General features: G+C 42.3%; 1 protein-coding gene across 1 annotated transcript in view; it reads left to right on the forward strand.

Moving 5' to 3' along the window:
* Nucleotides 1-16966, forward strand: part of arsb (arylsulfatase B) — a 65712-nt gene that overhangs the window by 12767 nt on the left and 35979 nt on the right. Inside the window, exons 2-4 of the mRNA XM_067982660.1 lie at nt 624-810; nt 2061-2251; nt 3782-3989. Of these exons, the coding sequence (XP_067838761.1) occupies nt 624-810; nt 2061-2251; nt 3782-3989 (586 nt within the window). The remainder of the gene's footprint in view (nt 1-623; nt 811-2060; nt 2252-3781; nt 3990-16966) is intronic.

Below are 16966 nucleotides of genomic sequence, written 5' to 3' on the forward strand. Positions count from 1 at the left end.
ACTTTCTGTCGGTTACAGCTTGGGAAATTGGCAAAGTCATCTCTGGAGATGGGCAAAGTATGGACAAAGTAGCAGTGAGGTAAGGGCAGATGTGGTATTGGTGACGCACAGAGTATGGGGTTTGAAGCTCAACTCGGTCAAACCAGGGTGGGGAATAGAACTGGGGTACAGAGTTTTTGGTGGGAGGGGGAATTGAGTTGTGGGTCGGGTACAGAGTTTTTGGAAGGAACTGAATAAAATGACTTTCAATGTCCAGAACAATGTGACGTCAGCAGTTTGTTACTAATGTGTTTTGACTGTCCATGCCCACATCTAAATTAAAATGCCACACAAGCAACTCCCTCATCCTGGTTTATGTTGTATACCCATCTTGAACTGTGATAAATATTACAGCATTAAAATGTCCTCAAATTGGTGTCACAAGTAGAAAGCAATTTGTGCCCGAATTGTTTCGTCCTCTAGCATCATTGGAGTGGAGACAAAAATGGACCGCTGCAGATGCGGTCAATGTGAACCAATCATTTCAAAGTGCTAATAATGGTACAACAGTGTCATGTGTTGCATAGCAACAATGCTTTCACATTTAGCCACCTACAGCTCAATTATTCATGGTTTCTCTCCAGATCCACACAGGTTTTCAACATGAAATCATCTGGCCCTGTCAACCACACTGCGTCCCATTAGATGAAAAACTGCTGCCTCAGCTGCTCAAGGAGGCTGGTTATAGTACTCACATGGTGGGGAAATGGCACTTGGGCATGTACAAGAACGAGTGCCTCCCGACGCGGAGAGGATTTGATTCCTATTTTGGTAACTACATTCTTTCTGTTCACTGTACAGTTTTAATCGTCAGTGACAGAATTCTTCCTATGTGGGGGTTTATTTTCCTGTGGGGGGGTGAATCATGGAAGCACAAAAGGAGGCCACTTAGCCCATCGTGCCTGTGCCAGCTTTTTGAAAGAGCTAAACAATTAGTCCCATGCCCCTGCTCTTTCCCCATAGCCCTATAAATTTCTCCTTTTCAAATATATATCCAAGTGAAGTTAGTTAATTTTTCTAACTTTACACATGCAGGGAAATGTATCTCCTGCAATGACTATCTTAGACCTCAAATGGGGACAGTTTCACTACAAATAGTGCACCAAGACCCCACTTCAACCACCACCTCCCAAGAAGTATTACTTGCACGTTGGCTATCAGCTGCAACAGTTTGGTGTTTTACAAATGTTATTTCCAATATTCCGAATCCCATTTTTAAACACTAGAAAGAACCTTGCTTCAGCTATGTTCGCTCAAAGAAATGGTGACTTATGGTTGGATGGTTACCATGGGGTGATAGGGTTTGAGTGTAATAATATCACCACTGCGCACACAGGTTTTGCTGTTAAGTTTTTTTTTACTTCCCCCTCCCCGGCCCCTGGTCCTCAAGGCTCTTGCTAGGGTACGGTTCTGCCAGTATCGACGACCCTCTGGTACCTCACCCAAGTGGTCACTCTTCACTCCAGGTCATACCGTCAGTGTAAGCAGGCTGATGAACCATAGCGACAATACAGCTGAGCTCAATCTTGCCGTCACCTGCTACCCACACCTGCGCACCCTTCAGGGGTGTCACTGAACCAGAAGCAGAAACCCTGGTTGTCTTGTCTTCACCCTTCCAGCCTGGGGCCACAGAGGTCCACTCGGGCTGAGATCAACTAACTCAGCACAGATCAGGGACTGAAGCTGGGACTGTCCTGAGCTGTGTGGCTTATGGGTACACTTATTGAGCCATCGAATATGCTGTCAATTAGCGATAAACTTTCCCTTTCCAATAAATTATTCTGTTGACCTCAAAAGTTTGTAATTTTTCAATGTATTCATTTGTTTTTTTTAAAAGGACAGTGTTAAATGTAGTGCATTATTTTTGGAACCTTGACTGAAGCACCTTGATGATCTGCCCTCGGATTAAAACTTATCATGCGAGCCAAGATCTTCTATACCAGTGTTATCATTTTCCACATTCTTGCTTCAGGGGTGTAAGTGTTAGTGTTGCTTTAATAAGTGTTTCTTTTACATTTTAGGTTATCTGTTGGGCAGCGAGGATTATTACACTCACCAACGCTGTTATTTCATTGCGCCACTAAACGTCACTCGCTGTGCACTGGACTTGCGTGATGGAGAGAAAGTTGCTACTGGATTTACAGACATGTATTCTACACATTTATTTACACACAAAGCCACTGACCTTCTATCCAAGCATGACCCTGCGCAGGTAGGAATACACGATAGAAAATTTAACGGGATGTTATGATAATGCAGCTGCCATTTTATGGTAGCCAGAAATGGGACTGTGGAGCCAAATTTTCAAGAAACTAGTGTAACTGCTAAGGTTGTCCATTTTTTACTTCACTTGTCAAACTCTCATTTCTGAAGCATGTGGAGAAAGGAATACAATTTGTTAAACTATAGTTTTTTTTAAGTATATGCACTTCTGATACACAGGGAGGAAAAAAGCCATTAAGGAATATGACAGAAGGAAGTTGTGAAAGAAAATTACAGAAGGAAGGGATTGAAATAAAAAAGTGTAGTGGTGGGCTAGATATTTGAGTTAAAATGACCTCGTACTGAAATGACTGACCCTGACGAGCTGAGTATTGTATCTGCATCAGTAACATTGAGGTCAGGGTGACTGTATGGAACAAGGGAACAAAGGACTTCAGAGGAAAACAGCACAATTGGGTCCAACAAGGATCAACTGTTCTTTTTTTAGTTTAAGTGCTTCTTGCAGATAAACATCGTGCAAAAAATAAAATATGATCTCACAAAGCTCTGAAACCTTGATAGGATCATAATGAGAGCCAAATTTCTAAAGCACGTGGATATATGCATTGTTCACACGTAGTGCACCTGCCTAACTGCTGCTCGCAGTGCTGTGAGTAAGGTGCTTCAGAGCTAGGAGGTTTTAATTTTTAATTCCCTGGTATTAAAGTGACCCAGCTTTAGTCCCCAAAAAACGGATCCAATTATCGGAAAGCTCAGATACTGATTTTCATTTCTTGAAACGGCATTAACACAAGTAAAAAATTATTCTTGTAATTTCTGTTCCCCATATAAATGTTTTAATTTATTTTAAAATTTGTTGAAGAAATGGGAGGAAATAGTGCATTCAGGCTGGGCAGCAGACACAGATTGACTGTAGTTTAATAGCATGTAGATTTTATGGTTATTTGACTTCAGTCAAAGTACATGGAATTATATTAGCAATATATAGTGGTGTAGTAGCAAAAGCTTCAGCACTTGGAATTTAAAAATTTGCCAATGCGTTGATGTGTATGGATATTTCTGTTATAGACGGATCACATTTTAATACCTTGCTGTTGAGGCAAGTAACCTTGATCGCTATAAAAACTGGACGGTCTAGATATTGACTAGACTGACTGGAAATTTCTAAAATGTAAAGGAGAAAGCAAAAGTCTGTTTTTGTAATATAAAATTTCATTTCTTTTTTACTTGTAACTCTTATGATGTGGGAGAATTAGTTATGAAGGTTTTTAATGTATTGCCAACAGCGAAGTGAACAACAGAACCCTTATCAAAATTCTACCCCCTTCCCTGTCCTACCTCCTGTCTGGTTTTGGCCTTGGCAAAAAAAAGTCAACCCTGCTTCCAAGGAATGACCAGGCATGGCCACCGAGCGGACAGGCTGGAACGATGGGCTGCCTGAAGCTGGAGCTTCAGTGGCCTCAAACCAAATGAGTTGTAGTTATCAAGCAATCTTACTCCACTGTGCGCTCTGTTGCAGCCTCTATTTCTATACCTGGCCTTCCAGTCGGTTCACCAACCACTTCAGGTGCCGGAGGAGTACATGAAGCCGTACCGTTTTATCCATGATGTGCATCGGCGCCGCTATGCAGGGATGGTATCGGTGATGGATGAAGCTGTGGGGAACATTACTGCTGCTCTGCAGCGATATGGATTCTGGAACAACACTGTCTTGATCTTCTCCACAGGTAGGCCAAGAGACTACAGTAACACTGCATACTGTGATGGATTATATTGCTAAAGAATTGTGGGTCATTTCAGTCCCTTTACCACTTGGCATTCTACCATCAAGGGCACAGGTGGGCAACCTACTAAAGGTATCCATGAGCCAAACCAACAGGAGGTGTGCATCATTTGTATTGGATACTAATTTAGTTTCTCAAATTAAAGCTTTACTGTTTTGCTGTGAATTGGCAAGTGGACAGATTTACAGTATCATAGAGTAAAAATATTGGAGTAGGAAATTTTCATACTCTGACTTCTATGGTTTTATAATTTTATGGACTTTCCATGGGGGAAGTTTGCTGAATGCTCCATGGTACAGAGTTGTCTCTTGTGGTAGTCACATGGGAGTTGTGAATTCAGTGTGGAGGTTGCTTGTCTACGGTCTGTCATTTTGCAACAGAAAATAGAGCGTGCTTTTCCCCTCTGCTAATTTTTCTGTCCTATTCTGTTAGACTGACTATAAACTTTGTACTGTTCAATAATGTAAGAGTGCATATGTGCACCTTGTTCATTGAGATGTACCACTGTGCTTCATGAGCTAGTGTTCCTTGTTCTTGTATACTGCAATAAGTGATGGTCTGTTGGAAGGAAGTGGAGATTCTGCTGGCTGCTACTTCAGTGCTGCAGATCCAGACTCTCCTGCGTTTGTGCTGGGAATAGCCTGTCCTATTCTGGCTATTGGGCCTGCATACTTGGAGTGCTTACCTTGTCACTTGCCAGGAGACAGGTGCTGACAAGTACTGGTGACAACTTGTGCTTGTTGCTACTGGAGTCCTGACTATAGCTACTAATCTGTGTGCAGAGACTGCCATAGGCACTGCCCCTAGGTCTTGAATCCCTCCTTTGATGTCTGTCCCTAGTGTGTTCCAATCACATCAAAATCTGCCTTTATTCTTTCTTGGACTGTGGACCACAACTCCATCGCATCATCAGTGGGATCATTGGACCCATATCACTGTTCCTTCATCGTCGCTGGGTCAAAATCCTGGAACTCCCTACCTACCAGCACTGTGGGAGAACCTTCAACACACGAACTGCAGTGGTTCAAGCAGGCGGCTCACCGCCACCTTCTCAAAGGCAACTAGGGATGGGCAATAGATACAGGCCTTACTAGCAATGCCCATATCCCAAGAAAAAAAAATCCTGAGAGATGCTCCAACATTTGGCACCTGCATGCCTGAGGTCTCCCCTGCAGAGACCACTGTTCCTATAAACTTCTCGGTAGTAGTCTGCCAACAGACAACCCTTGCTTCATGACCGTGGCCAATTGGAAGGTAGAATGTAGCAGTCTAACCAAACTCATTTGTATTGTCTTTTGGAATGAAGCAGGTGACTTGCTCATCAGTTCACAAAGGATCCTCTCTCTCATGAGTGGAGCCATGAAGTTTGAATTGTGGAACAATTCATTGGAGCCTTGGCCTATGTTGTGTCTGTATACAGCTAACCCTTCTCCTCATTTGTCAACTGTAATCATGATTTGCCTTGAGTTGCCTCACCAACTCATTACTAACCTCCAAAGAGTTGTGTGTCTGGGTTGATTAATGATGTGGGTGTCAGTTCTGCGTTTCTGATTTCTTCCTCCTAGGCTGGAGGCTTTTCTGCTGGGTATTGTTATGTGTATTGTTGCAATGACGGTACAAGCTTTTTTAAAAAAAATCATTCTCTGGATGTGGGTGTCACTGGTATGGTCGCCATATTTTTCCCATCCCTAGCTGCCCTGAGAAGGTAGCGGTGGGCCGCCTTCTCGGTTGGCATGCTAGGCCACCTCAGAGGGCGGTTAAGAGTCAACCATGTTGGTGTGGGACTGGAGTCACAGATAGGCCAGACCAGATAAGGATGGCAGATTTCCTTCCCTAAAGGACATTAGTGAACCAGTTGGGTTTTTTTATGACAATTTGATAGCTTCGTGGTCACTGTTACTGCTACCAGAATTTATTTTTATTTCCAGAATTTTTAAACTGAATTTAAATTCGCAAACTGCCATGATGGGATTAGGACTTGTATTCTCTAGATTACTAGTCCAGTAACATAACCACTATCTAACAAAAGTAAATATCATTGCCATGGTGAATGTAAGCAGTTTTTTTTAATGATTTGACGACCAAGAACGTTTGTGTCTCTACCAATTTCAATGTCCCAGCTGTGGTATCCAAAATGTCCAATTCTACTGTTCAAGAAGTTTTATCTGTAGCATGTCCCCACCAGTTCCAGCTTGGCCTCTGTTGAAGGCTCTCTTCAGCAGTATGCAATGCTTGAGATAGACGTTTTGCTAACTAAAGATGGAAAATGTGCGAGAGTCCTTCTATATGGTCAGCTTTATCTATGTACAAGGATAGTTGCGTAAGAACATAAATATCTCTGACCCTCAATGCCCTTCTCAACAGATATCAATCCAGCTCATTTGTAAAGGTTACAATTGTGCCTGAATCAATTACCTTCTTGCGGAGTTTGTTCTACGTAGCCACTATCTTGGGGGGAACAATTTCTGATTTCTTATCTGAGGCAGTGAATTTTGTCTAAGAATATCTAATGAATAATCTTTATCAGCTGCTAGTAAGCAGGTCTGCCGTTTCTAGCTTGTTATAATTGAAATATCCATTAGTTTTCTTTTGTGAAATTCTCTTCCCGAAAGATCCCGGCTAAATATTGCCATTTTGACACATGTATCCATATGTAACAGCATAAAGAATTGACAGTCATATCCATATATACTTGTGTGACATAACTAACCCTCACTGCTAACTTCAGCACTTTTTTTTTCCACATCTGACACTTTATCCCTCCAAGTTCAGCAGGTTGTGTAGACTACGTTGACCTCCATACTTGCTAGACACTCTGCTTTGTGGTAGGTTCACATTCTGAACCTTAAAGATCATTCTCTGTTTCCTCACAATGTCCATACTAATCTGAAGGGTGACGTCAGTAGAGTGGACCTTTTTGTGCTTTAGTCTCTTAGCGTGCTGGGCAGTGCACACAGACCCAGAAGAAGTTCTCAGTGGAACATTAAATTCCAATTATTCTAAAGTTCCTATGCAGTCTTGCTTTTTCTGTTAATTTTTCAACATGAATTTTGAAATTCAACGTTGAATTACATGTGGCGTGTGTGTATTTAATTCATGAAATGCTCTGCAGATGTGAAATGTTCTAGTTTAGACTACAAATGTTTGGAGTGTAAGCAGAATTTTAGGTTACTGCCTCTGGCAGTGGGCCTGTTAACCAAGTTAATGCAGCAGTGCTGATGAAGGGGTTGGAGTAACAATCTGTGGTAAGTAAATTCATCGCGTCAGATTCGCTGCCTGTGCTATCAGTCATTGCTGTCACTCATTGATTTTGATTTTAAAAACAAGCATAAATTATAGCAAGCGCCAGTCCAGTCGCTAAGGACTGTGGTTTCTCTTGGATGGTCGTATGCTGGCTGTTTAATGCTGCTAAGTTCCCATTGTTTATGTGGATGAGGGAGGCCCACATGGTTCTGGTACACAGCAACTCTGTAGCATGATGCGCAGTCTTGGCATTCTTTAACTTATGATATAATACTCTTCCCAGCTGCAGTGCATTATCACTAAATGGTATATTCAGTCCTTAATTGGCTTAGGAAAACCACTCAAACGTTTACTTTTATTCTGGCTACATTAAATGTAGATAATTGACAAAAGGACCGGGGGGTGAGGAGGAAAATGTATTTTTACGCAGCAAGTTGTTATGATCTGGAATGCACTGCCAGAAAGGATGGTAGAAGCAAATTCAATAGTAACTTTCAAAAGGGAATTGGATATATATTGGAAAAGGAAAAATTTGCAAGGCTATGGGAAAGAGCAGAGGAGTGAGGCCAATTGAATAGCTGTTTCAAAGAGCCTGTTCAGGAATGATGGGCTGAATGGCCTCCTTCTGTGCTGTAAAATTCTTATAACTAACTCCTGTACTGTGCAGTCCACCCTGGGCTGTACTGATTTACTGCGTTGCTCTGGAAAAGTGCGTGGCTTGATGTGTACGATTTACCACCCTTCCTGTGGGATGTGAGGTAAAGAATTCAGTCCCAAAGTGGTAAGATGTGTTTTGGAGCTCCAAGTGCTTTTGAATGGAGTGGTAGGATTGGGTGCGGGAGGAGCAGGAATGTTCAGTTCTGCACTTCCATCATCATGGGGAAGCTGCTTTGAGTACTCTGTCAGCCGATGTTGGGGGGTTTTTTAACGAGAGAGATCAACTAAAGGGAGCCCAAAAAATTAAATGGTTTAAAAAAGAATCACTCTTAAATTCTTCTGATTACATTGATCCATCTGCTTGTGTTGTTTTTTGTGCATGTCTGTCAAAAATAGAGAATGTTAATGACCAATCAAAGGTCTAGGAGGAGTGCTATAGTTCAACAGTGTGAGTGAGCTGAGGTTATGTGAACAGCTGAAATGCCCCAGGTTAATGGCTTCTACCTCTGCCCATGCTGATTCATCCTTGACAATGTTAGGCTCTGTTACTCCTTCCAGGCAGCCTTCCTTGATGATATCCTCAGCACTTATTGTTTAAAGAAGCCAACAAAGGCGGGAATAGACCAAAGCATGTTAACATTAATAACGATTCTTGGCAACTTTCTTTGTGAAGAAAGTGTTTGGCAAACTTTTTTATTTCTTCACAAGCATAACACCCTGATGTAAATGACAGCATAATGGTGTAATTCATATTAATGCACCCTCATGCCACGTGCGTGTCGCACCATCATGCCATGAATAATGCTCAGTTCTCCAATTCCCAAGCACTTTTTTGTGAGTCATTGGTGTTCTGATGATGACGTTAGCCCCTTAAAGAGTGCACAAGAGCATGGCAATCTCGTCAGACCTCACCTATGTCTAGGAACCAAATGTCCTGCTTCTTTCATCTTTGTTTGCCTATGCTTGTTGTATCAAATTAATACTATTTTGCCAACTTAATGCTAGAATATTCACATCCTTGTTATGAAGTACAAGAGAAGACTGACCTCCTATGGATATGGTTCTTCTCACATATTGTGGAGCCTTTTTGTTGTTTTAAACCAGCGACACAACTTGTTCTTCAAATTTGTTCTCCTGACCCAGAATTCCTTCCCATTACATACTTTGTTCCTTGATGATGACACTGTCTGTGAGCCAGTCATTCCTGATACCAAAGACTGTTGTCCCTGTTCGAATGCATGTTATTTTCTTAAGATTAGGTGGAGGGCACAAGAACAGTAACTGTTTTAGTCGTCCTGGTTGCTAAGTACAGATAGAGATGACAGTGGACTCCCAAAATACACCAAGGGGATTTTTTTTTCAATCTTCCTGCTTTAGGAATTCTGAACTTTTAATCCCATGTTTATATAGTTTGTGTTCCCATGTTGGCAGGAGTCCTAGACAGTACAGGGTTTTCATTGGATGAAGGCATTGTTATTTTAGAGACCAGGAGCTGTCTGCCATTCTGTCTGTGCACTTTTCCTGTGCTCTTTGCTGTTTTGCTGCAGAAGCTATTGTTGACATGGCCTTTCTTAAAATCTTTCCCATCTGTATCCTGATCCGAAACTTGCTTATATCAGCTTCATTTTATTTTTATTTTTATTTTTCACGAGATGGTTCAGATGTACAACATCTGAGTGCCCCTCTCTTTACAACCACCCCCCCTCCCACTCTCCCCGGGCACATTTGTTGCTGAGTTCAAGGTAGTCGGCACTCACCAAGCATTTCACAGGAAGCTTCACAGCACTGTAGCCGCAAATGTCTCAAACAGCTTCTCGCACTGAACAGTGGCTCACAGACACTATAGACGAGAAGGGAGAAGGCGAAAGCCAGCAGAATATAGTTGCGCTTGTTTTTTAAAAATGAAATAAAACAGCTGCTGAACAAATGTAAAGCCAGGGATGGCAGCCTACAGGTTCAAATGTAAGACGAACCCAAGAAAAGTCAGATGTGAAAAGGCCATTTGGCTCATCAGAGCTCAAGTCTCGAGTACATTAACTCTTCCTCTTTGGCATCTAACTATGTTTAAATAATCCCTGTTGTTGGCTCTGTTACCTTATTTGCTTCATTTATTCTAAACATTTGTCACTCTGAGTAAAGAATTTTTTTTCCTGAAATAAAAACAGAGAATGTTGGAGAACACTCAAGCAGCATCGGCGGAGAAAGGAAAAAAGTTAAGTTTCAGTGTTAACCGTTTGTCATAACTGGAAGACATTACAGATGGGCAGCTTATAGGAAGGAACAGAGTAAGGGGCAGGAGAGGGGAAGACCACGTAGAGAAGAGAGGGAAAAAAAAGAAAGACCTGTAAAGGGCAAATAGGAGTTGGTTAAAAGACACAAGTGATAATAGCATAAGACAAAAGGAAGCACGATCAGAGAAATGAAAGCCGTATAACAAGACCCAGAGAATGTGTGAATAGTTAAAGCAGGAGAGCTAAGTGGAGAAGGATACGTAGAAAACTGTCACAGTAGAGAAAGGTCCAGTGGCCCTAGAGTCTGGTGGAAGAAAAAGGCAGGTCGGCACCAGGGGTCGAGGCCACCCCACCGGCAGTGTACTGATGGGGATCCCCATCCCCGGAAGCACTGGTACACACCCATCCTACACTCCCAGCACCTATTGTCAGCGAAAATGGGAGCTGTGGTTAAGGCCTGAAGTTGTTAAAGTCGATATTAAAATCAGAGGGCTCCAAAGTGCCCAGCAGCATCTGCAGTATTTTACTTTTTTATATCCTAATATCTGATCTAAATTTACTTTCCATTAACTTCCATTTCTGTCCAATAATCCTACTATCTTGCCATACTTTGAAGCAATCATTTGTTTTTACTTTTGTATACCATTTAATATACTTTTTTGAGATCAGCCCCATAGCTGCCATTTTTTCCCCTAGACTTTAGAGTTTAAGCTTCTCTAATGTTTCTTTCACCAGACTCTAGGGCCACTGGACCTTTCTCTACCGTGCCAGTTTTCCACGTATCTTTCTCCACTTAGCTCTCCTGCTTTAACTATTCTCTGGTTATATGTCTTTCATTTCTCTGATCGTTCCTCCTTTTGTCTTCTGCTATTCCCCATCCCCCTTACTTTGCAATCTGTTTTGTTGCTCTTTTCAGTCCCCTTTCTAATGCAAATATATCTGCAGTTTTATTTGGGGTATGGTAATGAAAAATGATGTACTATAGGGACATAGGAATGTAGAGGACTGGAAAAGACCAGAGTTCAAAATCAGAATACATAGTTTAGTGCCTATATTCTCAAGTGAGTTTCTTACCAAATATTTGTCCAACTCCCTCTGAAAACTAATGATATTACCAGCCATGGTAAATACTTCCTTCGGGTTCAATTTGTCAGTACCTTTAAGAATCTTGAATTGTACTTTCTCAAGTGTAATCTGTTCAATGAACTGTAAAGCCTCACATAACTTCTGTACACTTAATATTCTACCATTCCAACTATATGTCCTAACATTCTATTAGCCTTTTAACTGCTGCACCACATTGGACATAGAAGGAACTTGAGAGCGATCGTCAACACATTGCTTTCAAAGTTTACTTGTGCTAATTTAATTCCATTTGTTGAATATTTGCACCTCACATTTTTTCAGCCTGTGCGCAGTACTATTCATGTCTGCCCCAATCAGTATTGAGGACAACTATTCTTGCCTCTACCCTGTATTCAGCTCTTGCGTTCATGTTTGGATCAAGGTTGTGATGTGAGCTGGAGCCGTGTGGTTCTGGCGGAACGTAAACTGAGTGTCTGTGAGCAGGTTATTGGTGAGTAGATGTCACTTCGTGGCACTATTGATGAGGCCTTTCATCACTTTACTGATTTGGGAGGAGGATTATAGGGCAGTAATTAGCCATGTTAGATTTGTCCTGCTTTTTGTGGATATTTACTTCCTTGTATTGGTTCTCGCATCACCTGCCGCAGACACAGTCTGGCAGCTATATCCTTCAGGGCTTGGTCACTGGGACTACCAAGCCATTCTCAATGATGGACATTGAAGTCCCCCATCTAGAGTGCATTCTGTACCCTTGCTTCCATTGGAGCTTCCTCCAAGTGATTGTTCAATATAAGCAGTGCCAAATTTGTCAGTTGTGTGGCGTGGGAGGTGGTGACAAGAAGGAGGTTTTGTTGACCTTGTTTGACCTGAAGCTATGAGGCTATTATAGGGTCCTGAGTTCATGTTGAGGATTCCTAGGGCCACTTCCATCTAACTGTATACTGCTGTGCCTCTGGTGATTCTACTCTGCCAGTGGGACAGGACATACCCAGGGAAAGTAATGGAGGAGCCTGGAATGTTGGCTGATAGATATGATTCTGTTAGTAACATAACATCAGGCTGTTGCTGGACTAGTCTGGGGGACTGTTTTCCCAACTTGGGCACCAGTCCCCAGGTGTTAGATGACCCTGAACAGTCCATCTACTGTGTTGAGATTGCCTAAGTATTGGCCTTTGTTGTTGCCGATAGGTCTGTCTGGTATTTTTTCTCCTTATTTTTGAACTTGGCGGTAATTGTTCATGACTGAATGGCTTCCTAAGCCACTTAAGAGAGCATTAAGCATCACCCACGTAAGTTTGGGACTGGAGTCACATGTAGGCCACACTGCAGGAGGTTTGAATCTGGTACAGTCAGAGTGAGGGAAGGAGCGAACTCCTTTTTAAACTATTAATCAGTGACACTGACTTATAAAATGAGGTATGCCTACATCAAGGGAAAAGTTTGCATAATTTTATTATTTTACAAGAAGCAATCGGAAATGGATAAATCTCACTCTAAAAATGGTTTTCTGTTCATTCATGTATTTCATATAAACCAGTAAACTGGTTTATTTTACTACTCCCTCATCTCATTAGAGTGCTCATCAGTTTGTCTTTGAAAAGATAGAATAATTCACCTGGGGGGCATGTTTGAGATCACAGAATCCAGTACATACAAGGGGTCTTATTGTGACCCAGAGATTGTCACAATATCATATAGCTAGATATTGGGCTGTAAAAAATATACCCCTGATCATAGGGGATGCTTACGGGAGTGATTGGTTATACTGAACCCAAGAGAATATTAATCGCAGACCTGAAATTTGTAACCGACATACACACAAACTTTTTTCTTTAAGTGGGGGTCGGTGACTAATCAGGAGCAAGAGCCTGGCTGACTTTTTTTTATTCCTCTAGTGAGGTCAGTAGTAGCACCCCCACAGCTAAGTCAGCACAGACTTGGATCAGACCTGTGACCTTCCTGCTTTGTATGGCTGTGATACACTGCACAGTTCATTTACACACTGAAGCACAAGTAGTCCTTATAGTTCACATTTTTAAGCTAAAGTGGGCAGCTGTCATTCCTAACGAGTGACTCTTAGCAGCTCAGAGCACCATTTGCTGCTAATGAACTGCTCCTGATTTATTGTTTGTTAGGTTCTGACCTGGTACTTTACTACATCCGCCAAGCCTGACCTTACCGCTGGTGTGTTCGAGGTGTAAAGTGTTGATGTAAAATATCACAGCACCAAAACTCATAGGTTTTCACCATACTGTGCAAAAACAACCCCCGTGGCCACATAAAGGCCCTGAATATACTGCAATGTAAGGTAATCTTGTATCTTGAGACTTCTGTCCAGGTCACTCTTCCTGTGCAATGATTTTAATTTAAAAAATGATTTCTCGCTTGTGTTAATCATTATGGAGGAATTCGTTGATGATTAATGACAGACTTGAAGCGTGAAAGATGACGAGACTGGGTTTCTAGACGGCAGTAAAAGGAGTGTTGTTGTGATTAGTGCACCTGAATTGTGAAGGGCTGTCTAGACGTGTGCTGTAGAACCATTGAAAAGTGCTTCAACCCTGCAAAAATGAATCAAAATCATTTTTCTTTGTGAACTTCTCATTTTTGCTTTGAACTTTGTCCTAGAAAATTACTTCAAACAACGTACCAAAAATGCCTCTGGTGAGTCATCCCTTCCCATTAAATCAGCACAGTGTCTGAGCATTAGGTTAAATTTGTTTGTAAAATAGATGCATTGTCTACCGTGCAGCTGAACTGAAAATCAGACTCGTTACATGGTTTAATAGGTCACAAAAAATTCTATCTTTTAATGTTTAGCCATCAGCACTTGCTCACTTAGAGCTACATTTTCCTCCATTTCCTATATTTAGCAAAAAAGTAGACGCGAGTATAAAACAGGAACATCACTTCCGTGTACTTTTTTTTTCACTAACATTAGGAGGAAAATACATCCTTAGAGATTTTGATGAAACACTCTGGTACCCATTGACTGCCACTAGATGTCCTGAGCATGCTATGATAACATTCTACAAAGAAATATTTACTGAGTGAACTGGTGACATTTGGTGGCAGAAAGTGGTCCTCCGCTATGTTCCCGCTTTATTAAATTGTGGATGTCTGTTCAGCTCACGGTTCCCATTTTTACAAAATGGGGTTTTACATGGGCTGTACAGTGTGTATGTGATCTATTTTCAGCCAGAACCTTAATAACTTTTATGGTTACTGGCCCATTGCTATGCTTCATGACACAAAAATTATGGCTCCTTTATGCTGCATTTTACTAACTGGCAGGTCATGGTAAAACAGCGGCCCGGGGGTTTCTCCATGGTTTCTGTATAATTGCAGATTGTAATGCTGCTTCCACAAAAGCTGTACTGTTCTCGTTCAAGCTCGTTGCACAACACTGTCTCCAACAGTGAGACGGTGGCTATGCACAAATAAATAGCATGGTGAGAGGATGGTAATATCTTCACTGTTTCTTCAACAAAAATCCAATATCACAAGACAGCCAGACCCCTTGTACTCGCTCATATTGCTTCAATTATAACATTATTTTTCCACTGCTATGAAAGCATGATACGAAGCATTTCCTTTTTTTGTCAAATGAGACTGTTTAGTATGGAAGTTTTGTAGATGTAATAAATGTACAGGATGACTTGTTATCTTGCAGTTATGTATTACAGCCTGATAATATCCTCTGATCAGCTATGTAATTGGTATCAATATTCTGCATAAAGGTGACAAATGCAGAATCCATGGCCTGGATTTTTACCCCGAGAGGGGCGAGGGGAGGATTTCCGGATGGGAAACCTGGAAGTATGGGTTTCCCCGCACGTCTTGTTGATTTTGGCGTCAGGACGTCTTTTAAATTTTTTCAGCAGGTTTCCCGCACGACAGGCTGACAGCCTGTCGAACGGGAAAAGAACTGGGGAGCGGATGCCAGGTAAGTCTGACATCATTTGGGGGGGGGGGGTTTTGGGGCCGGACATTGGGGGGGGCGGATATCAAGGGATAGGTCGGACATTGGGGGAGGGGAGGGTCAGACATATCGGAGCGTGGATAGATCAGGGGGTTGGAGACATCGATCGCGTGTGTTGGATTGCAGCAAGTAGGCTTGTTGGGACTGGAGTAAACACTTGGCCCACAAGCAATGCAATAAAGGCACTTTCCTGTTAATCCACCCCTTCTTGCCTCCTCTTGACGAGAATCACGAGCCCCAGGAATCCCGGCCCCTAGGAGTTTAAAAAAATAAAAAAGCTATTAAAGTAGAGGTACGCAGCCTCCTTAAAAGATTTCACTGACCGACCCGCCTCCTGAGTGCGGACTGGTCACCCGCCCCTCGACCCGTCTCCTTTAAAATCGGAAGTGGACAGGTTGGAGGTGAGTTGAGATCGGGTTTTACATTTTTACCATTTTTACCTTCCCACCCGCCCCCAAACCACCTATCCTTGGGGTTAAAATTACACCCAAGTGTCCAAAAGTGCTCCTAACTAGATTCTCGTAACTAATTGTACATTGAATAACCCAGTGGTTAAAAGAACCTTTCTGTTGGTCATGTGATGCTATAATCTGTCAGCCTTCATTTCACTAAAGAATATTATTCCCTGACACTTGGGTGGCGGAGCAACTGCAGCCTATTGCTTTTTTTTGGATATTTATGCTAGATATTCTCCTTGGATTGAGCATCACCAGACACTCCCAAAAGCGGACTTCATGGGCTCAATTTTGAAACGGAGCCGAGGAGGGGGCAGAGCTCCTCCACCAGCTCCCTTCCATCCTACCCAACACTCCACTCTAAAGTGAAGAATGGCCAGCCAACTGGAGGGCATCCAACACCTGAGGAAAAGCACCACAGCAAAACTTGGGAGACGAAGAGTTTAAAAATTAAGAAAACTCAAATGGTACAATGTGGAATCCACTTGTATGAAATAGTCATCAGAACTGTAAAACTCTGTGCACAGTGAAGGGCCAAGGAACTGTGTAACGTATATGCAGTGGGTCACTTTATGGAATTAGAATTGGTGTAACTGAAAGCAGTGTGGATTCATCAATTATATGCAACAAAGGAAAGTACTATATGTAAACCAAACTGGCTACAACAAAAACAACATGCATTTATATAGCACCTTCGACATAGGAAAACGTCCGAAGACGCTTCACAGGAACGTAATCAGACAAAAATTGACACCGAGCCAAAGAAGGAGAAATTAGGATAGGTGACTAAAAGCTTGGCCAAAGAGGAAAGTTTTAAGGAGGAGAGAGTGGTGGATAGACTGAGAGGTATAAGGAGGGAATTCCAGAGCTTAGGGCTTAGATGCCTGAAGGAGGGTTGTAGGACTGGAGGAGGTTACAGAGTTGAGGAGGAGCGAGGACATGAGGGATTTGAACATCGGGATAAGAATTTTTAAATTGAGGTGTTCGTGAACCAGGAGCAAATGTAGCTCAGCGAGCACAGGGGTGCTGGGTGAGTGGGACTTGGTGTGGGTTAGAATACAGGCAGCAGAGTTTTGGATGAGCTCAAGTTTATGGAGGGTGGAAGATGAAACAGGCAATGTTAGAGGCGGAAGTAGGCAGTCTTTATGATGGAGAGGATATGGGGTTGGAAGCTAAGGTCAAGGTGAAATAGGATGTTGCAAACATTCTAGTTCAACCTGAGAAAGTGGCCGGGGAGGGGGATGGAATTGGTGGCGGGGGGACGGA

This window comes from Heptranchias perlo, chromosome 4, assembly GCF_035084215.1.
Source record: "Heptranchias perlo isolate sHepPer1 chromosome 4, sHepPer1.hap1, whole genome shotgun sequence".
NCBI lineage: Eukaryota > Metazoa > Chordata > Chondrichthyes > Hexanchiformes > Hexanchidae > Heptranchias > Heptranchias perlo.